Source organism: Hemibagrus wyckioides, linkage group LG08, assembly GCF_019097595.1.
Source record: "Hemibagrus wyckioides isolate EC202008001 linkage group LG08, SWU_Hwy_1.0, whole genome shotgun sequence".
Classification (NCBI taxonomy): domain Eukaryota; kingdom Metazoa; phylum Chordata; class Actinopteri; order Siluriformes; family Bagridae; genus Hemibagrus; species Hemibagrus wyckioides.
The window spans coordinates 26,668,593-26,690,757 of NC_080717.1; the positions used below are offsets into that span (position 1 = coordinate 26,668,593).

The following is a 22,165-nucleotide window of genomic DNA, read 5'->3' on the forward strand; positions in this document are numbered from 1 at the left end:
ATCCACACCAGACTCTGTCATCCATGTCTTTATGGACCTTGCTTTGGTCACTGGTGCACAGTCATGTTGGAAGAGGAAGGGGCCAGCTCCAAACTGTTCCCACAAAGTTGGGAGCATGGAATTGTCCAAAATGTCTTGGTATGCTGAAGCATTCAGAGTTCCTTTCACTGGAACTAAGGGGCCAAGCCCAGCTCCTGAAAAACAACCCCACACCATAATCCCCCCTCCACCAAACTTTACACTTGGCACAATACAGTCAGACAAGTACCGTTCTCCTGGCAACCGCCAAACCCAGACTCGTCCATCAGATTGCCAGATGGAGAAGCGCCATTTGTCACTCCAGAGAACGCGTCTCCACTGCTCTAGAGTCCAGTGGCGGCGTGCTTTACACCACTGCATCCGACGCTTTGCATTGCACTTGGTGATGTATGGCTTGGATGCAGCTGCTCGGCCATGGAAACCCATTCCATGAAGCTCTCTGCGCACTGTTCTTGAGCTAATCTGAAGGCCACATGAAGTTTGGAGGTCTGTAGCGATTGACTCTGCAGAAAGTTGGCGACCTCTTCGCACTATGCGCCTCAGCATCCGCTGACCCCGCTCCGTCAGTTTACGTGGCCTACCACTTCGTGGCTGAGTTGCTGTCGTTCCCAAACACTTCCACGTTCTTATAATACAGCTGACAGTTGACTGTGGAATATTTAGGAGCGAGGAAATTTCACGACTGGATTTGTTGCACAGGTGGCATCCTATCACAGTTCCACGCTGGAATTCACTGAGGTCCTGAGAGCGACCCATTCTTTCACAAATGTTTGTAAAAACAGTCTGCATGCCTAGGTGCTCGATTTTATACACCTGTGGCCATGGAAGTGATTGGAACACCTGATTCTGATTATTTGGATGGGTGAGCGAATACTTTTGGCAATATAGTATAGTATAGTATAGTATAGTATAGATAGATAGATAGATAGATAGATAGATAGATAGATAGATAGATAGATAGATAGATAGATAGATAGATAGATAGATAGATAGATAGATAGAGTTGACCAGATAGATAAGACAGACAGATAGATAGATATATAGAGTTAAGAAAGAAAGGAAGAAAGAAAGAAAAGAGTTGACCAGATAGATAGACAGACAGACAGATATATAGAGTTAAGAAAGAAAGGAAGAAAGAGAAAAAGGGTTGATCAGAAAGAAAGAAGGAAAGAAAGAGTTGACAAGATAGATAGATAGATAGATAGATAGATAGATAGATAGAGTTAAGAAAAAAAAGGAAGAAAGAAAGGGATGATAAAGTAAAGTTAAATGAAATCTGAAACAAATAGTTTGTTCTATGGAATTTTTTTTTCTTTTCAAATCAAATTTCATTGTTTTCTCACATTTCTCAGTGCACACCCCCCCACCCCCACCCCCACCCACACACCCCCACACTGAGTCAAGTTTGTTTGTTTGTTTTTATTCTAAGAAATGTACAGAGTATAGAAAACACTTCGGTCCATTTCCAAAAAATACGAACCTGTAAACTTCACATCAAAATAAAAAGGTACAAAAGGTGTTGTGATGCCACTGTGCTACTGAGGTATCGACAACTGTTTCCAAACAATTAGATAGATAACTGAAGAAAGAAAAAAAGAGCAGACATTTATAAAAACAAGCCCCCCAAAAAACAATGTACAAAATGTAAAAGAGCAAATAAATATGATTTATATTTCACCGAATCTAGTCATGTCACTACAGACAGCAAAGATACTGAGGAATCAGTAGGTGTGGATCAGTCCCTAACTCACAGAAAAAATAAAAATCTGTACAGCGAAAAAGAAATAATTATTCACATCAGACATCTAAGAGCACTTCATCTAGTGCTAAAATATTTTCTATCTATTTCTTGAATGAAAAGCGAGGTCGACTTTAGGTCAGCCTGCGGCTAGTGATTTCTCCTGCACCTATTTCCTTTATTCACTGACGAGATTGAGGACTAGCGAACACTCTTCATACCATAAGGGCTCCAGAGTGTGCAGCCGAACAGGACGGCTGTTACAGCTGGCCTTTTAGCGATTAGAAACCTTTTGTAGGACTCCAAACCGGACATACATAAAAAAGCTGTGTGATGACGACAAAACTCTTGCAGTGGTCAATATGTAACAAGAAAAGACCGGTGTACTCACACACAAAAAATAAGATAAAAAAAATGTGCCAAGATTTTGCTGCAGAAAGATTGAATAGATGTGTTCATTTTTTTCCGGATAAAAAAGTCCAAAACATTAAGGCTGGTTTAGTCACAGGGTTTAGCCGTGGAAAGAGGAATGGTATGTGTGTGTGAGTGTGAGAGAGAGAGAGAGAGAGAGAGAGAGAAAGAGACAGAAAGAGAAAGAGAGTGATATAGGGAGAAATAGCAATAGATAGAGTGATAGAGATCGATAAAGAGAGATAAAGATAGATAGATAGTGACAGAGAGAGAGGGAGAGAGAGAGAGAGTCTCGCCAGACAGCTTCATGAGGTAGATAGATGGTGTGGAAATCAGCACAGGTCTGGCTGGTAATATTAAATGTTACAGCTAAATGAAGATAAAACAGGGACTGAATCATTACAAACACACACAGCTCATCGTCACACACACACACACAGAAAATCCAGCAAGAATCGATAAAAACAGAATGCCAACTTATCCTTCTGAGAAAAAAATCAAAAGAACCTCACAAAAACACACCATTTCAACACAATTCATCACAGCTTCCAGATTATTTCTTATCCACACAAAAGGCTGGAAAAAAAGACATTTAATAAAAGTCAAAATCATATAAATCAAGGTAAAAAAACAAAAACAAATTACTGTCTTCACATCAACTGAGGTCGAGTAATCGTCACAGTTCCAGTCCTAGTCCCACTTCGTCACTTCCCTTTCAAAGAACTGATTCTCTTTATACCCGTATTAAAAGCACGACACCCTGAGGACGAATAGTGTGAAAGAGGAAGCACCGACATGTTAAAACGTTTTCCCGGATCGGACGATACTGAATCTGAAGAATCGTCTCGTGTGAGAGTTAATGTCACAGTTGTGAAGATCGATGCTTTTATTTTTCCCGAACACAAGCAGCTAAAACTCGGAATCAGACTCGGAGACCCTAGTGAAATATATACAAGCAGAAAGAGGAAGTGGAGTGAAAAGCCTCTCCGTGTTCAACCGTGTGGATTCATACGCAAACTAGCATCTCATTGAGTCGCGTTACATACACACACACACGCACAGTAGCACGTCTAAGTTCAAGGCCACTAATTCCAGTAATAAAGACTATCTCTAGTGCATAAAAGAGGAGCAGAGGAGCCGCTCCGAGTCCGAAGACATTCTACGAGCTGAGGCAGTGATGCGAAACGTTACGTTCACGCTAGCAGGCGATTAGCTCACGCCGTTTTGTGGTTTCTCTCTTGTGGCCGTGGGAAATTGGAGTCACTGGATATTGTGTCCTGCGACCGCCCAGCGTTTTTAAAACACACATTGATGACTTGTTTAAAAATGCATTTGCGCATTGATGTTCGATTTGCACGATACAGCTACATTTACACACGAGGGGAACCCAAGGAGCTCGGCTAATTCCTTCTGAGATTTAGGTTTCCTCAAGATGTCCTTATACAAATTTATGAAACGTCATATGTGAGAAGAAAAAGAAATCACAGTGCGCGAGGAAACGGACTATGTGACGTGATTTGTTGTTTTGCGATTTTAACGCGTCTTACCTAAATTGAATACGACTGGAAGAGGAAATTTTTTTAAAAAAAAATCACATTTGCTACCGTCACTGAAACAGTGGCTCATTGTCACGCAGGTACAAAGGAGATGAACGAATGCCTCTGTCACTTGCTAGAGTGAACGCAAGGTAAAATATTGCAGGACTACATGAAAAGTCTGAAAAGGTGGAGAGCAGAGTCAGCTGATCCACTTTCTCCACTCGGTGATCTATATTAGTGTTCGTTCACACACACACACACACACACACACACACACACACTCAACGACGATCAAAAGGCAACGGTTTCCAGTGTGTCTGTGGGGAATGGAGACGCCTCCAAGTACCTTCTGTTCAACACCTGAGTTTAACTTTGGAAAGGAACATGGAGCAACCCTCCCGATGTCTTTCCGTGTAGACGTGCATGCAGAGGATCCTGTGAGCTGTACAATCCTACAGGTCAGAGGGTCAGTACTCGCCACCAAAGTGCAGAAGCTCTCAAACGTAGGGAGCGTATATACAGAGAGGGCAAGCTGCAGTCCCGACCACATTTCTGTACTGATGAGCGTTAATCAGAGGGGGAAAGGCCCAGAGCTCGTCTGTGCCGTCCAGAGGAAGCTGTACATTCCATGACAAGAAACGAGGCAAAAAAGCACACAGATACATCTCCCAGCATCAGAAAAGTTCAGGAAATGGTGCAGGTCTCTGCTCAGCCTTCACTGTTTGATTTGTCCATTACCTAGATAAATACACAAAGTGAAAGAGGATACCTTAATTACAGAGTTTTAGCTTTTGTTTTTCTTCTTCAATCTAGTACCATAATGACCAATCGATTGCCACAGACAAGAACTGGAATGTTACCCCATAAAAAAAAAAAGGACAGGAACACTTAAAATACATTTATAATACAACAGGTTAAAGGATAGTTGTTCAATTTGTGCAAGTATAAGCTCATATGAAGCATATTTTTATATATGTTTATAGAAAAATAATCAATAGCAAGGACCCTAATGGTTTGATGCACTTATAATACATAATTACTTTTAGAGCAAGGTGCTTTGGTTTTATGTACACTGATCAGACATAACATTATGATCAGTGAGAGGTGAATTGAATAAGACTGATGATCTCCTCATCATGGCACCTGTTAGTGGGTGGGATATATTAGGCAGCAAGTGAACAGTTTGTCCTCAGAGTTGATGTGTTAGAAGCAGGAAAAATGGACAAGCGTAAGGATTTGAGCGAGTTTGATGAATTGTGATGGCTAGACCACTGGATCAGAGCATCTCCAAAACTACAGCTCTTGTGGGGTGTTCCCGGTCTGCAGTGGTCAGTATCCATCAAGGAAGGAACAGTGGTGAACTGGCGACAGGGTCATGGGCGGTCAAGGCTCATTGATGCACATGGGGAGCGAAGGCTGGCCCGTGTGATCCAATCCAACAGACGAGCTACTGTTGCTCAAATTGGTGAAGAAGTTAATGCTGGTTCTGATAGAAAGGCGTCAGAATGTGCAGGACGGGTCAGGGCTGTTTAGGCAGCAAAAGGGGACTAATAATGTTATGCCTGATCGGTGTACATAATGGATGTATTTCAGATTCGCATGATATAGTTACGCATTTTAAACATTTTTACACAACAACTTCCCCTAGGATGTTCATATGATGTGAGTTTTGAGTAAACATGTATGTGTTCTTTTCTCATTCCAGGGAATGAGCTTCAAGCGCATGCACATTTCCAGTAAGAGGAAGTGAATTTTACATTTTAGCAAAATCACAAACAGAAATGAAACTCAATATAATCGGACAACAGAAACGCAAAAATCTTCAGTGTTTCCCTAAGGTTGCAAAATCCTACCTTTCACACTCCCTGCTTACTGCCAGGACCACTGGGAGCTGCTGCACTCATCAGGTGTTGCCTATCACATAAGAGACAGGGTAGTCATGACAAAATGTAAAAATCGTTAAACATTAATGAAATACTAATACAAAAAATCTTGCAAAGTTAGAAAAAATATCTAGTAAACTGGAGAACATTCTAGTGAGAGTCAGAATCTGTAGAATTGAGCAATCATCTGTATTTCAAAACTTCAGCCAGTTTTGCAAGTTTAGTCATTTTGTCAGTAGACCTTTTATACCTTTTATAAGTATCTTCATTTGAAAAAGAAGCCCAAAATTAGTGACTTTTTCAGCAGACATTAAAGATTGTCCTACACTCGAAATAGCTCTCCAACTTGCATCACGGCTGCAGATAATATTAGTTGAAAAAGTAAGGTTTCTTAACTTGCCGCTAGTGTGTAAAGTCCAAGTTGAGCTTGTGTAAGCTGTTGTTTCCAGTAAACTATCACTAATCACTACTGTTCCTGATGTTTTTCTCTCCAGCACTTTGGCTATTCTATTCCAATTAATTTATTAAATGTTAAAGAGAAACTAACCGTGGATGATATAAGTGTTCAGATATCATGCTTCTCTGATGCAACATCATGCCTTGAAAGTGTCCTGTACCATGTGGGTGACGGTACATAGTCTGTCCCGGAGAGTAGGGCAGGTGCTGGGGCCGCTGCAGCGCCTCCATCAAGTGCGGGTGAGGATTGTGAGGACCATAATGTCCACTTGGGTTCTGAGGCCTGGAGTATGGTCCACCTGGCACACTGTGAGGTTGGTGAGCTCCACCCTGTTGCATGCTGGAATGCATGGCCCGTGGATCATAGGGGTAGTTGTGTTGGGGCTGAGCAGTGTTGCGGCGGTGGGCTGCAGCATTGTGGCTGTCTAGATCCAGTATCTCTTTTGGGCTTTCAGGCAGATCAGAGTTGTCCTCAGTCCGTGCCTGTTTTGCCGGGGTAGCGCCCTCCTGATTCTCAGTGGAACTGCCCTGGGACCCATCAGTGAGAAGATTCGGAGACATAACGTTCCCACTAGAACCATCTGAACCAAGGGGAGACATGGTGTTCTCCTTCTGCCGACCATTGATGCCAGCACTTGCAGAAGGTAGGTAAGTGTTGGGCATCATCGGGGGATGAGGCTGGTACTGAGCTCTAGGCCATTCTCTTGCTGGGAAACCAGGCCTGCTGTTTTGCTGGTGCTGGGGATAGTACTGCTGTTGCTGTTGGTATGAAGCATGCATGCTGGGATGGGCCTGAGGGTGCTGTGGACCCATGTGGTACTGATACACTCCACCTTGCTGATATGGAGAGTAATGGGCAGAATTATGATGAGGGCTCATTGACTGAGACTGTGGTGCTTGATTTGGGTAAGGCAGATGAGCAGATGGGGGTACGGGTCTGCCCATGTACTTGCTATAATTTGGACTGGCCATGCCATACTGAGCCATAGTGTTGCTCTCTGGACCATGAGGATGATTTGGTGGTGTGTGTCCGTGTGGCGGTGCCTGTTCTGGCCTGTTTAGCTGGGTTTGTGACTCTGGGCTAAAAGGCTGCTGTTTGTACTGGCCGTTGGCAAGGGCATTCTTCATATCGGAATTGGGACCACCAGAGCTTCCCTCAGGCTCCCGGGTAGGTTCACTGGGTCTCTGGTCACCACGTTCTGCAGGGGAGGGCTGAGCAAGAGGTTGGGAAACAGGGTGGCTGGGGGGCAGTGATGTTAAAGTAGCAGGGTGTTGGGCACCTGGCTGTAGCCCTTGAGGAACAGACTGTGGCATGCCATGGACAGGTCCTGGCTGTTGACCACAGATAGGTCCATTTTGGGGCATCTGCTGGTGAGGAGAATTGGAAGACATGTGTAGTGTCCCGCTGTGAGGGTACTGAGGAGATACACCTGGAGAAACTTGTTGAGCGTTACTTGGCAGCATTCGTTCAGGAATATTCTGTGGGCCATGGGTGGAAGACATTTGTTCTGACAGATCTGAGGTTTTCTGAGTGATTTTCACAGGACCATTATTAGAAGGGTGTGAGGAATCCTGATATTTCTGTGACTGGGTTTCAGACTGGGGTCCCGTCTGAGAGACAGGACTAGTTTGTATGGGCCGATTGCCTTCTCCAGTGTTCTCTCCTTCCAGCTGTGGTCTGTCTTTTTTGGGTGTGGATAGCACAGTTTGTGCAAGCTCTGCTGATGTTTTCTGTGGTGAACCACCCCACACTGTGGCACTAGGGCTCTGCTGGGCACCATTGGGATGTTCGGGGACCATAGCTGGACCAGGATGAGGTGAGCAATTGGACTCCTCACTCTGCTGTTTATTTGCTAGTTCCACACCTAAACCTGTTACAATAAATAGAAAAAAAAATATTTCTTTGTGAAGGCATTAAACACACACCAGTGGCACAATACTATCTCTTAAATTGATATTACAGTTTTAGCATTGCTGCCTGAATTAATCCTTTAAGACTGGACAATGCATTACAAAGCCAAGATGTTTTAAGAAAATTCCTACCTTTTGACATACTGTCAGCACCTTGACTATATTCCGCAGACCTTGTGTTCTGGCTTTCAGGAGCTGCTGCCATATTAGAATTCCTTGCTGGAGGTGGCTGGTAACCTCCAACGCTGAGGCGAGAAGATGATGCTGACAGTTGCTGCAGGGCAATCATCTCAGGGCTTTCCATCATTGATCCCACATGTGGTCTGGGCTCTGGAGGGGCCATGGGAGGTCTGTGGGGCATGGGTCCCTGGGAGTTAACTGCTGACATCCTGTATTGGCCATTAGAAGGGGGATATCCAGCACTGTGTGGGGGACGCATCATGCCATGAACATATGGGTGCTGACCCATAGCCTGTTCCGGCATCACTGGTCGCCCAAGCTGCTGCTGGTTTGAGCCTGGCCAAGAACCGTAAGGAGCAGGTGGAGGTCCATAAGGAGTGAAGGAGTTGTGCAGGGGTCTAGGGTAGCCATTTCCCATGGGCTGCATGGGCTGCCCATCTGGGTGATGGTGAGGTCGATACATATCGCCTTCAGATGGATTGGTACATAGTCCTCCTGACTGAAGGGCGACTGGTCTTGGTCCCAGTGATGGGCCATGAGTGGGGCCAATGTAGGAATGTTGTTGGTTTTGAGGCTGAAGGTGACGAGAATCGGGCCCCATTGGGTATCTCGGACCAAAGTGTGGACCATTTGTAGGTGGGCCCTGAGAGAAAGAAAAATACATTAAACATAGAATTCAAAGCAAAACATGTCAAGTCAATGTGTGTTGGCTTTGTCAAATTATATTACTTTAATACCACTTCTATTGTAAGCTAACAATGATATGTCATGATATGCTAAACATAAAAAAAAAATCACATTTTTATGTATTCAAAAGAATAAATTGAATGTTAAGGAGCTATAATATTTGTGACATTTCAAATTCACATTCATGCAGTTATCTAATCAAGTGGCACAAAAAGAAGTCACATAATGTGCATAAAAAAAGTCTTTACTTTCACATGAGCTAATGGTTATACATAGACACATAATAAAGGTTATAACTGCCACTGAGTATACCTGCATAGCATAATGAGGCATGTGTTGTGGGCCATGCTCTCCTGGACCTCTACCCATGAGAGGTCTCTGTCCTGGGTATGGATATCTGGGGTCCATCATCATACCATGGCCATACATTCCTGGTCCTGGGGGACCTTGGTGCCGCTGGAGCTGTCATTTTAAGAGAAAAGACAGTCTAGTTAAACTTCTGATGTATTAAACATACATAAATGTGCACTTTTTGAGTGTAAAATGCACAATAGCATACATATATTAAAGTACAACACTGCATAATTCCTGTAGGAGAGGCTAGGGGCTTTAACTTCTAGTGTTGATTAACATTTATGGCGTTATTTTTAAGGACACATTGACTCCTATATCAGCAAATGTTTGTGGACATCTGGACATCCTATTCCATAGGTCCTCCCTTTACTGTGATAATAACCACTGCTGTTATGGGAATTATCCCAATGGTGTTCACTAGGGCGGAGGTCAGGGGTCTGTGCCGGACAATCAAGTTCTTCCACTCCAACCTTAACTCGCATTGGTTTCATTCACTGATTACATCATTACACTGATTAGTGATGGATTTGCCAAGTGTGCACAATCACAAAAATAAATCAATCAATCAATATCTAAATCAATTTGTGTATAGCATCCAGTTTTATCTTGTTTTTGTGTGTCAGTCCAGAACAGTAAGAGCTACCTCCCTGTACTTTCTCAGTTCTACAAAAAAACATTGTGGCTCAAAATTCACTTCAAAATACAATTGTAGTGTGTCAGAGTTGAATCACTTTCTTTCAGCCTGCACCCAAAAGCATTTCCAATGTTCTAACCTGCCTAAAGAACCCTACAGAGGGAAACTACACCATGGAAAGTGTCCTAAAAGATGTGTTTTTATTATAAAGTTCCTGCATCAGATCATACAGAAGGGTGTAGCCTTGCCTGTTGCGATGGATGGTACATGGCATGCAGTGGATCGTTCCCAGGGCGAGGCGGTCCTGTGTTCATGTGAGGATGTGTAGGCCCGTTGCTGTACTGGAAACCAAGTGGTCCAAATTTGGAGCCGTTCTCCTGGGGCTGGTTGCCTCCTTTACCGCCACTAGTTGCTTTGCGTTTCTGCAAAGCATCCGTGGCCCGGATCAAGCTGTCGGGACCCGATTGCCGACTGTTCTTACTCTTCTTCTTGTCCTTTCGCTCACGGTCGCGGTCCTCCTTGCTCAACTGGAACTCTTCGTCTGTGTCTCCGTCTTCTGACGGGAAGTGTTTTAGCATGGCTCTGCTGAAACAGCGCTCCAGGGACTCTGCCATTATCGTGTACTCTGAGAAACAACACAAACACACCATGTCCGTTTAACCCCATCAACATACATGCAAACAAACACACAGACACACCCAGAGGTCTCGTCTTCCTTCTCTGAGCTGGTCCACTGACCAGGTCACAGAGCCACAGTTGACCTTTGACCCTAGAGCCCCTCCCGATGGGGGGAGAGCATTCTGACAGATGGATGGCTCCAGAGAGAGGGGCCGCAGGGATGGAATGTCTGTGTGGCACTGCAGGACTCGGCGCACTGGAGAACAGCTCAATCACTTGCCATTAATCACTGTCAGAGGCTCGACACACGTACACACCCCCTCGCCCTCTCTCTCTCTCTCTCTCACACACACACACACACACACAATAAGCAATCACAATAAAAAACTGCCTGCTTTTTTAACTAACAGTAAGCGAATGTATTTACCGCTCCCCTCTCCGTTGTACTCCAGGCAGTTCTCAAACATGAGCTTCATATCAGCTATGAACTCGTCCTTGGTAACATACTCTCCATCGTTTAACTTTCTCTCAATGGTGGACAGATCCATTGGCGTCTTATAAAGTAGACAGAAAAAGAATCAGATCATCAGAAACTGCTCACAAGCCTAAAAACATCAACATTTACAGTACAGCCACCAAAACCTCATCTCAAATGCTTGAGTTGTAAAACAAACATCTGTAATGTGATTCATCTGAAGCAGCAGTGCAAGCACGCTGACAGCCAGTTTCACCATTTCAACATTTGTTGTGAAATCTCAGTTTCCCTGCTGAGATATATGGGCAGCTAACCTGAATGATTTCATGATAATTAGGGGCATAGGATTCATCCACAGGCTCCATGAAGGGCCAAGAGTCTTTGTGAGCCTTCACAGCCTCCAGCACTGAAAAAAAAAAACCAACTCATTTAAAGCACAGAAAGTAGTGAAGCTGAGAAATGAGGAAACGTGGGTTAGGCTTTACTGCTGGCACAATCCTTTCCACTGCTACCCACCTTTGTAGAGAGCAGCATAGTCGTCATCGATATCATAGCTGAAAGAGAAAAAGAGAACTGGAAGTTAGCAATGGGGAACACAACCACACAGAGGGAAAAAAACACAACACAATCATGAAGCTGTAATACCCAGAACTGTGTGAAAGAATTTTACACACAAAGATCATAGACTGGGTTCTGAAACTTGATCATGACTCATGATCATGTCAGCCAGCCCAAGAGCCACAAACAAAATAGCAGAAACCAACATCTAATCCAAAACAGATTAATTTAAAGGCATGGAAAGGTAAGATTTCTCAACACACAAAGCCAACACTTGGTTTAGTACTTTTTTAAACATAATCTTTTAAATAAGGAATAAAAAATAGGAATAGAATAGAATAGAAAAACAATCAATCAGAGTCCCGGGGATATGATGCATCCCAACACGAAGCAATTGTCCAACCCTAACAATTAAAATACTTTTTTTAAATAATCTATTCATCATTGTATTTAATGTTGTGGAACATCCAGGCAATAAATTAGCTCCTGTTAGTCACAGCAGCTATGAACAGCTGTTCTCTCATCTTCCAGCCTTCCTTTTCTTTTCATTTTCAAGCTAAAGTGACAAAGGAAATGCAGCTTGTTACACTGAAATTGCAAATACCTTCTTCCTAAATACAGAAAACTTACAATTCTACGACAATGGAGTGGCTGGATTCCTATCAGAAACACTGATCTTATCGACGCTCAGGGTTTTATTCATTTAAAACAAAAAGCAGTTCTGGACACATCTATAGTTTCTAGACTAGATGGATGTTGGTGTTTATTATAGTGTAAGCTGCTGTCTGGAGTTGTAATAGAAATCATGATATAAACTCTTACAGCTCATTGGTGCGGCGAGTACGCCGGACGGGCGAGTGGGGTTCCAGGTGGAGCAGCTCAGCCGGCAAGTCCTTCCCTTGAGACAGCAGCCACGCCCTCTCTTCACGCTGCTTTCTTCTCCGAGATCGCTCTGAACGCACACAAACACAGACATGAGCACACGTACGCGCATACACCCATTCAACTCACAAGAACACATCCACACCATTTATAGTCCTTTCCTTAAGGCACCTGTTGCTCAAACAAACCAGGTCTGCTTAGTTCTCTGAATTCGGCAAACAAGAATGGAGTCAAATGAGTGACTCAGCGAGCAGCTTTAGAAGGCAAACTAGATCAAAAGGCTTGTGAGAGATAAAGAACCGAGCTGGGTTTCTGTGCTGATATGAAAGGCTGTGTCAGGAGCATCCTGCTGTGAGGATTAAAGAGGTTCGGGAAAGGAGCCACTGGAGAGCTCCTCGGGCTACAATCTTCATCCATTATACATTAACAAGCAGAGCAGCCCAGTGCCACAATCAGGAGTTAAATAACTCTCACACACCTATCAAGAGTGAACCGGAGGGAGTTTGGGGTGATAAACGAGGATTGGGAGTTTCCTCCTCAGCTTGCTCCTTTGTGCAATGCATGGGATAAAAGCAAGTTCTTCTCTGTGTGTGTGTGTGTGTGTGTACGCGCATTTGATCTGGCTTCTGAAAGAAAGCGTTCATGCCCATGGGCTGCCTGCAGAGGTGAAACCTTGTGTACCTTCTGCTGCTTTTGCCCGCTCTAGCTCCTCTCTCTCGCGCTCCTCTTGGAGGATCCGTTCCTCTTCTCGACGCTGTTCGGCAAGTAAGGCCTGCCTTTCCATGTCCTCCTCCCTCTGTTTCAGATCTACCTCAGAAACAGCCTACGCAAGAAAAGTCACAGATTATACAAAACTTGAATGAATCAACACCTTAATTTTGACCAACCAGAATGAAGAATTCAAGAGCACCGAGATACAAAAGTGTTCCTCACGGAATTGAACAGGAGAGCAGATTTACACCTTGCAATATTTCAAATAATTCTGCTGAAAGCAAAGCCGAATTTTAGGCACGCATACCTCCTCCTTATTTACGACGTGCTTGTCAGAAAGCCTCAGAGAGTTTCGTACAGGAGGATTCAACATTTTCTGCAGCTGCTCTTTCTCCTGAGAAGAAGAAGAAGAAAAAATATATCACGTCAGGGAGTTTTTCCATCTCTCTTCCTCTCTCAATCAGGCACGTTCTCTGGGGAGCATTTGAAAAGTGTAGGGGTGTCAGAGGAGGTCGCTGGGGTCAAGTCGTGCTCTGTCGGGCTTACCCTTTGCTTCACCTCGGCATGAGATAATGTAAACAAACCAATTTGCAAAATGAAAGCAGCCCACAATGTCTTACTGGAACAACGTTAGACTTGTATACTCGTGCAAGAAAACTCAAGATATGGTGCGATAGCGGCGGACATCATAAGAGTGATGATTTGTAAGAGTGATGATCGTAAGCGTCATAAATATCTCTGAGTGCTGAGAGGGTTATTACACTGCGCTCAAATTTGCCAGGCGAGATGAACTGCTTCAAGTGGAGCCACTTAAAGGGGTCACCCACCCGGCCATGCTGCAGGCCGTCAGTCACCAGGCTCTGGCCTGTAGAAGGTGAAAGCCTGCCTCCTGTCAGGACCTACAGAAGATTAGCTCTGACAGGGTTCTTTGTGTTGTGTGTCAAATTTATGAAAGATGCCTCCCTCTTTGTTCCATCTGAGGTCAATGTGCATTTAGTTCTCTGTGTATGACTCACAGTGACCGGTAAAGGGAAAATAAACTGAAGAAAGGCAGATGATGGAGACGTTTAGCACAGAGTAGGAAAATGATGTGGGAGAAGCGTACTTAAACAAAAAGCATTCAAATGCTTTTGTAAACTCCTTCCACAGTGGAAACATTACAAACTCCCTGTTCACTGTTCCCATGTGAATGAAAAAGGTTTGCTGTGGGTCATGTCTTATTCAACACGGTGTAACCTTTAACCTCTGTCGCTTAATACGCTCTTAATGACATGCCTGGGGTTTTGGAAAATCAGTTAAATGATGTAGTATCACTCACATGAGCTTTTTCTGGATTAAAGCTGAAAAACAGCTTTAATTCAATGGTTAAAACTTTGGACTACTGACTGAAAGCTCGTTAGATTAAAACACAGGGCTGCCAATCTGCCACTGATGGGCCCCTGGGCAAGGCCCTTAACTGCTCAGCAATATCATTGAGATAAATGCAAGTCACTCTGGATAAGAAATTAATTGACAATAATGTCATAAAATGAGACTCTGTGGCACTTAAATTTAATCAATGCATGAAAAAATATTTTGTGCTGTAAAAACACTGCTATGATTTGAAATAAATGAGACTAAAGCTTTATTTTAGGCTGCATAGGAAAGTGGTCTATATTAGGAATGTGTGTTATGTAAAAGACTCAAGCCTGACCTTGTGCTCAATCATGCTGCTGATCTCAGGCAGGAAGTTCTGGGTAATGATGCGAAAAAGGTGCCGGTCCTGAGGAGAGGTTTTGTCCTTAATGCTTTCAGTCAGCCTGGTCCACTGCTCTTCATTTTCACACACCAGAGACCAGGTTCCACGCTCACGCACTATCACAACACACACACAGGTTCTCACCATCATGATCAGTATTCAGATCATAAACAGGGATGTAATAAGTGCTAATCACTGAGCGTTAAACATCTGCCAAGAATTACAGGTCCTTTAAAAAGCACTCGTGTTCATGGTTTGTCATTTATTAGTGGACTATCTCACCTTTAGTCAGCTGTGGCTCTTCCTCTCTATTCTCTTCCTCTTTCGGAGATTCAATCTCACTAAAATAGATAAAGGACCAGGAGATGTCAAATTAAGCTGTTTTTACACTTCACAGAAGAACCAGCATCTCTGTGCTAGTGTGAAATACGTGACTTATGTTACAACACACTATGACAACATTAGGTAGTCTAAGTAGGGTCTCTGAAGCGTAGCCAGGGGATCTGTAATTCTTTGCTTATATTTGATGGGGTTTAGGCCTATAAATGTCATCTTATTGGTCAGGATATAAAAAGTGCATGATGTCATTTATCACAACAATTGTGGAAAAAATGTGTTTAAAGTTTAGAAGTACTCCACTGTGAATAAAGCAGAAACGACAGAGCTTTTTAAAACCCGCCCTATTCAACCAAGCTTGCAGCTGCTTTGCATAGGATGGCACTGACAGTTGAGAAAAGCTGCCTAGATTCACGTTTATCTCAGGGGATAATAATAGACTCAACACAATCTTCAGCTATTTTATGCATATACACTGATCAGGCATAACACTGATGATCTCCTCATCATGGCACCTGTTAGTGGGTGGGATATATTAGGCAGCAAGTCAACATTTTGTCCTCAAAGTTGATGTGTTAGAAGCAGGAAAAATGGACAAGTGTAAGGATTTGAGCGAGTTTGACAAAGGGACAAATTGTGATGGCTAGACCACTGGATCAGAGCATCTCCAAAACTGCAGCTCTTGTGGGGTGTTCCCGGTCTGCAGTGGTCAGTATCTATCAAAAGTGGTCCAAGGAAGGAACAGTGGTGAACCGGAGACAGGGTCATGGGCGGCCAAGGCTCATTGATGCACGTGGGGAGCGAAGGCTGGCCCGTGTGATCCGATCCAACAGACAAGCTACTGTTGCTCAAACTGCTGAAGAATTTAATGCTGGTTCTGATAGAAAGGTGTCAGAATACACAGTGCAGGACGGGTCAGGGCTGTTTTGGCAGCAAAAGCAGGACCAACACAATATTAGGCAGGCGGTCATAATGTTATGCCTGATCGGTGTACAAATATATGAAAGAGTCTTACACTGGTGACAAATCTTCATGCTTATTTTTCGGTGGTCTTCCCCGGCGCTTTTTCTCAGGTGCTCTCATTTCAGAGAATTCACTGTCACAAGAAATAGAAACATGTTTTTACTCCACTGTTCACATGATCTTGAGTAAACTGTTCGCATGAAAACTGCATTAAACCTTCTGTTATAAAGTCTCATGTCCTTAAGCTTACCCGAACTCGGAGGTCGTCTTCTTGACGGGTTCTTCTTTATACAGGCGAGTGCCGTAGAAGTACCAGTAAAGGGCACCATGTCCATCCTGACCCAGAGGCTCGACACGCAAGCTGTCTGCTTCCAGGCCCTGAGAGAAAAGGTCAAGAACAACAAAATGACACTTCAGTCCAAAAACGAAAAGAAAGAAAGAACATTTAAAAGATTAGAAATACAGCTTTTAATAACTTATAAAAGATTACTGCAGTACTGAAATGATTACGATTCTTTGTGGAAAACCGAAATCCCATGTTTGCTTTAATGAAACATCATTAACAGGTCATTTTTCTATTTCCAGCCATAGTTCTTAGATTTTGGAGAGTGATTTAATTACTACGTTATTACAGTAAAACCACCATGAAGTACCGAGTCTACACATTAGCATTGTTCATCTTTTTGGTTTTCAAGGCAGGTTTTTGCTTAATAAGGCTGAGCAATAAAAGTTATCCTATCTATCATTTTTGTCTCCATGAAAGACTCTAAACACTACAGCCCTAATCTGTTTTTTCAGTAGGGATGTGTTTCTATAAGAACAGCTTTATTCTTACCTTAAGCAGATCGAAGACGTCGGCGGCGTCTAAACGGTAGTCGCACAGCCTGTGCAGGATCTCCACCTGAGTGCGGACCGAGAGCTCCTCAAAACATCTCTCCTTCAGAGGGTTTGGTTTTCCCTCCTCCAGCTCCCAGCGGTAGTTGATGATGTCCTCCAGGTATCTGCGGAAAGCCTGAGGCCTGACAGGAGGAATGAGATGTACGGCATTTAGCTACTTTTAATCTTGCTCCAATTTTGAATGAAAATCTATCATGGCTGATTATCACTTTATTGCTATTTATTCTGTTATTTATTCCTTCATTCATCCTCAGTAAGAGCTTTTTCCTGGTCAGGGTTGTGGTGGATCCAGAGTCCAGTGGGCATGAGTTGGGAATATGCCCTGGAAGGGTTGAGTCAGGAAGGGCATCCGGGGTAAAACCTGTGCCAAATCAGAACATGCGGACCAAATGATCCACTGAGGCGACCCTGAACAGGCAGCAGCTGAAAGACCACCACCAACTAAAGTAAAGTTACATTTTCTGTTTCCACCCAGAAACCAAGAGATTAGGGAACTTCTATGCTCAAATGTGTACAGTACAGTTACCAGACCAAAAGATACACAACTCAACCTCAATTTATCTGAAAGCCATCATTATATTACTGACTGAATGAACAGCAATGTATGCATATGGTTGAAAGGGTTGAAGGCCCAGAAAAGATACAACAACCGTCTACTTGGCTCTATTATCACGTTGGTTTTGACTGGGCAAACAAGCATTAGTTCTGGGTCACATTGTTTGGCTTCATCTAAAAGCAAGGAGAACTGGAGTTCCTGCTAGGATGCACAGAAACAAGAGGCCAGGCCAGGGGTGAACCCCGCCACAACGCAGACAAGAAAGAGAGCAGAACGGAGGGAAAGAATGGGCTTATCTGGAGAAAGCAGAATGCACTCACACACAGCTGCAGGCCCCCCACTATCCTATCACTCCCTCTGTCTTTTTCTCCCTCCTCCTCCTCCTCCTCCTCCGGGACACTCGGCAAGTGTGTGTGGATGAAAAGGCCAGGGCCCAGCAGCTGTCCAGTCCAATAAATCCTGACGTCCTGTTAACCACATGCTCCAGCAAGGTCATTTCTACCTGTGGTACGTAGCTATAGCTGCTACTCTACCTGATGAGATATGCATGCCCCTGAGGGATCAAGCCATTTATCACAGTGGCTGACTCAACCACTAACGCAAAACACCCATTACGGGAAACAGGGCTACAGCTGCCTCAGGCAAACCGGGCAGAAAGGTTTGAGCATGTCATGACGATGTGGTGGGTCAGCCCAACCTGCTGCACTAGCTATGACACATTCTTCATGGAGTGCTGATGAAGGTTGCGAAAATGATGTCAAGCCTCCAAACCAGTACACATGGAGTTGAGAGAGAGAGAGAGAGAGAGAAAATACAAACTTACGTTATGTCGCTTCGCTGGTAACATCCCTGCAGGAGACAGCAGACAAGCTCCGAGAGGAAGTCTCTGTCCTGTTTCAGCAGCGCTTCTTCCAGCTCCTAAGACACAGAGCAGCAGGGAGCAGAGGTCAGCCATTTTTACAGGGTTTTACAAGCACCGCTTTTACCAAGTTATGAGAGCATATCGGGTTTAACGACTGGGGTCGCCCCCTTTTTAATGGGAGCAATGCTTCACCTCTATAAAGTATTAACACTGACCAGGGTTGAGTTCCTGAGTTTGGACAGAGATTGAAGGTATTTGTGACTCATTTAGACATTCCAGTTCATGGACAATAACTTTGGCTTACTGAAGTGAGAAGTGCAGACTGTGTACAGACATGAATAAATAACAAGCACGTTATGTCTGTATCATAAAAGCATCCTGTAAATCTAGATCGTCCAATTTTAGCAACAGTCAAGGCTGCAGACATGAACAACACCGAACAACAACTCACTTTATACCACTGCTCTATTACCTTCTCCACTCTGATTGGTCAGAATGTGTTCATTAATTTTCTTTAACATCAGAGCTGATATTAAGGCCAGCTGTTGATTTTATATTCATATGATCTCCTTAACTTCTTATCTATCCATCCATCCAGTCCAAAGTGTATGGAGAACACACCAGTGTAATTCTAAACCTAACCAAGTAAATGCATACAATTTAATGATGGTGTTTTCAGTGGTTTTCTGTCAGGAGATGTTTATTCACAATTACAACATTTCTGGAATGAGTCACCGGTCAGTGTGTCAACACTTCAGGAGGACTGCAATTTCTGGGTAACGTGACAACATGCGTTGTTGGTTTAACTTTAAGAGATGGGGAAGGAAAAGAGAGAGAGAGAGAGAGAGAGAGAGAGGCAAGTGCAAGAACAAGTGTTTACAGCTGCTACAACATAAGTGATACCATGAAAAAGCTGTTTTGGTGCTGGTCAGTTATTTGAGAATATGTAATTGCAAATTGATGTGGTATACGAGGGAAAAAAAACACTCCAGGACATGTCCTTATAGGAAATTTATCATAACAATATCCTCTGTTTTGGTTCGACAGCGTCAAGACTGTATTTCAATAAAAAAAAAATAAAAAATGCCTCAAGGCTCTCAGCAAGGTTCCTGCAGCTGAGGTTCAAGTTCAACCTTGACCCCTTCTCCGGCCTGGCGCTGTGCGCTCGCTATTCAGGCTTTATGAAGCGGCAATAAGCAGGAGAGTAAACTTCGGCATGCTGAAAGAAAACCAAGCCAAAACACTTGGCACCAGAAGGAGCCCAAAAGAACACGGCAACCAAACCACCTCCTTCTCCTGCTCCGAAGCACCACCCTTCCCAGAATGCACTGCTGCAAGATAGCTGAGAGGGCAGATATGCAAATTCACACTCTACCCCTCCACCCTTCCCCTGTGGCCCCATGTCCATTTCACTTAGCTCCCGCCTTCGCAAGATGAAGCATAGCAACCTCACTGAGCTGTTTGGACCCCTGTCTCAAGGACTCGAGTTTGCTTGCTTGGTTCCTCTGGCAACAGAGAGCACTTTTTGACCTCAGCCCCAAACATCATCCTCCCCCCCTTTCCTGCTGAAGAGCCCAGTGACACTCCAACATTAACTCAAGGGCAGACCTCAATTCATTGTGGGATTCACTCATGCTGCAGATTGCCACCTCTCTCCAGAGAGACGGCAGAAAGAGCTGGGGTTGCCAAAGGTCAGCTAACACACCTCCTGGCTACGCAGAGCCACGGAAAACCTGAAGGACGGCGTCAGCAGGATGAAAAACACACACGCACACAGAGATAGAGAGATAGAGAGAGCTTAAACAATGATAAGACACATGTTTGTGCTTAGGGTGTGAGAACAAAAATCCACAGACTCCTTATATCAAGCTCTGACAAAGAAAACACCAAGTGTCTAGGGGTTTTTTTTTTTGGAAATGCTGAGCCAACTGAACTTCCTGAGAGGATCTTAATGAGCAATTTAAAAGCTATCGATTTGCTCGCTCAGGTGTTCAGCAGAAGAAAGAATGGATGTGTCAGAGTCTTATTTGAAGGAGTCAATTGGTGTGGAATTGAGTTTGAAAGGTGACTGGCGTGGCTGTCAAGTGGGGTGCAAGCAACAAAAACAAGGTCGTGATCCTGCCGTAATCAGGAGCCCTTTTTCATTGCCGAATTTATATTCACATCATGACATTTTACTTCAAGTCTTCCGTTCAAAGCGCCCACTTCACATCCACTTCAGTGCATCTTCTCGGATCAGGGTCGCCTCTCATTATAACTGCTCAGAATGAATATTAATTCCTTCGTATCTTCTTCGATGGAGCCCAAGAAAGCAGATGAGCTGAAATTCATTTCCTTTTGTACTCAGGAGTAAACTGATGTCCTGAACAGAGTCTGCTGTATTTCTGCTGTATAGCAGCATGCCACACTGGTGACAGTTTGGAGCCGGTCAGGAGAGATGGGTCGCTTCTGCGAGGCTCCTCAGATCCTCGGTCATGCTCACGCACACTTCTTGGTCCCCTGACAACCAATGAGCTGAAGAGAGCGCATATATCAGTGAAGGCTGCACTTTGATCACACTTCAAACCTGAGTCCGGCTGTGGGGGATTAGCACCACCGCACGCCGGCTTTGAAGTGCCATTCAGCAGCTCAGATGGCAAAGGAGGGGAATTAATGTGGTGTGTATGGCCTCTTTCTTCCGCACAAGCCAACTCTCCCTCAACAGCTGGAAATTTAAACCTACCCAGTCCCGCAACTCCTCACTCACTGTTTGGGAACATCCAGGGCATCAAAGTGGGCAGTTTTCGTTCCAGAATACAAAAGAACTGCCTAAACACGTTTGTTACTAAATCTGAGTGAACATGAGTACATGACCACATGGTGCATCCTAGATAAAGGGCTGAAATTCCTTGAGGTAATTTTCCACAAACCCTGTAATCTAGACTTATAAGTATTATTATTATTAGCAGTAGTACTCAATAATTATCATTCACATTTAATTTGTTTGATTAAATGTTAATTCTAATTAAATTTATTACGATTATTTTATTTAAAAGGAAACTGTAAACTCTTAATACAGGGTCGAAATAAGACGTCTCTAAATCCTGTCTCCTTTCTCCAGCTTTCACAGCTGATTCTCTAAATAAAGTCTTAAGGAGGCTTACAGCAATCCTTCCCTCTATTTGTCTTGGGAAAGCTGAACATCCCTTCTAATTTTCCTCTTCTAAAACATTTTCATTCCCATTTTTATAGCCAACCGGCATTTTTCTTTTTTTTTTCAGCTCCACACAACCATCCACATCATGGTCTAAGCCCAAACACCTGTCCCAGACACAGGTGGTTTCAGATCGGACCTGGAGTTCTGCCATTTAGGCTGCCAGGAAACGTGGCTGCTTGAGAGACCAGACTGAGAATCAATGCCAAGAAAGACATAAAAGCTTCCTAATGATGGTTTATTTACCCAAAATGTTGTCAGACAAATGATTTAAGCTGAGTTTGGCAGTCGAGCCGCATGTGTCCCCAAGAAGCAGAAAAACTCCTGAGGTTTGTGCTTTTTCTCCCAGCATACAGATACAGAATATTAGACTGAATCAATGCCTACATGCAGTTCGAACCTCATATGAACCATGAATTTCACTGGATTTATGTTTATTCACATGCACTAGATGTCTGAAGACCACTGAACCCATATGTGATTCTTTAACAAACTGTTGAAAGCACACATTTCCCTTCACTGGAGCTAAGAGGCCCAAACCTGTT

The 22,165-nt window shown here is 43.7% G+C and overlaps 1 protein-coding gene across 1 annotated transcript in view; it reads right to left on the minus strand.

Moving 5' to 3' along the window:
- Positions 1–2,309: 2,309 nt before the first annotated feature.
- Positions 2,310–22,165, minus strand: part of LOC131357627 (chromatin remodeling regulator CECR2) — a 36,267-nt gene continuing 16,411 nt past the window's right edge. The window contains exons 2-19 of the mRNA XM_058396764.1: positions 18,389–18,483; positions 16,948–17,131; positions 16,363–16,490; positions 16,165–16,245; positions 15,096–15,154; positions 14,769–14,929; positions 13,383–13,469; positions 13,046–13,187; positions 12,305–12,434; positions 11,441–11,478; positions 11,239–11,330; positions 10,877–11,003; positions 10,080–10,456; positions 9,156–9,305; positions 8,109–8,799; positions 6,157–7,936; positions 5,580–5,640; positions 2,310–4,464 (exon numbers count right to left, since the gene is read on the minus strand). Coding sequence (XP_058252747.1) covers positions 5,583–5,640; positions 6,157–7,936; positions 8,109–8,799; positions 9,156–9,305; positions 10,080–10,456; positions 10,877–11,003; positions 11,239–11,330; positions 11,441–11,478; positions 12,305–12,434; positions 13,046–13,187; positions 13,383–13,469; positions 14,769–14,929; positions 15,096–15,154; positions 16,165–16,245; positions 16,363–16,490; positions 16,948–17,131; positions 18,389–18,483 — 4,380 coding nt within the window. The 3' untranslated portion in view covers positions 2,310–4,464; positions 5,580–5,582. The remainder of the gene's footprint in view (positions 4,465–5,579; positions 5,641–6,156; positions 7,937–8,108; positions 8,800–9,155; positions 9,306–10,079; positions 10,457–10,876; positions 11,004–11,238; positions 11,331–11,440; positions 11,479–12,304; positions 12,435–13,045; positions 13,188–13,382; positions 13,470–14,768; positions 14,930–15,095; positions 15,155–16,164; positions 16,246–16,362; positions 16,491–16,947; positions 17,132–18,388; positions 18,484–22,165) is intronic.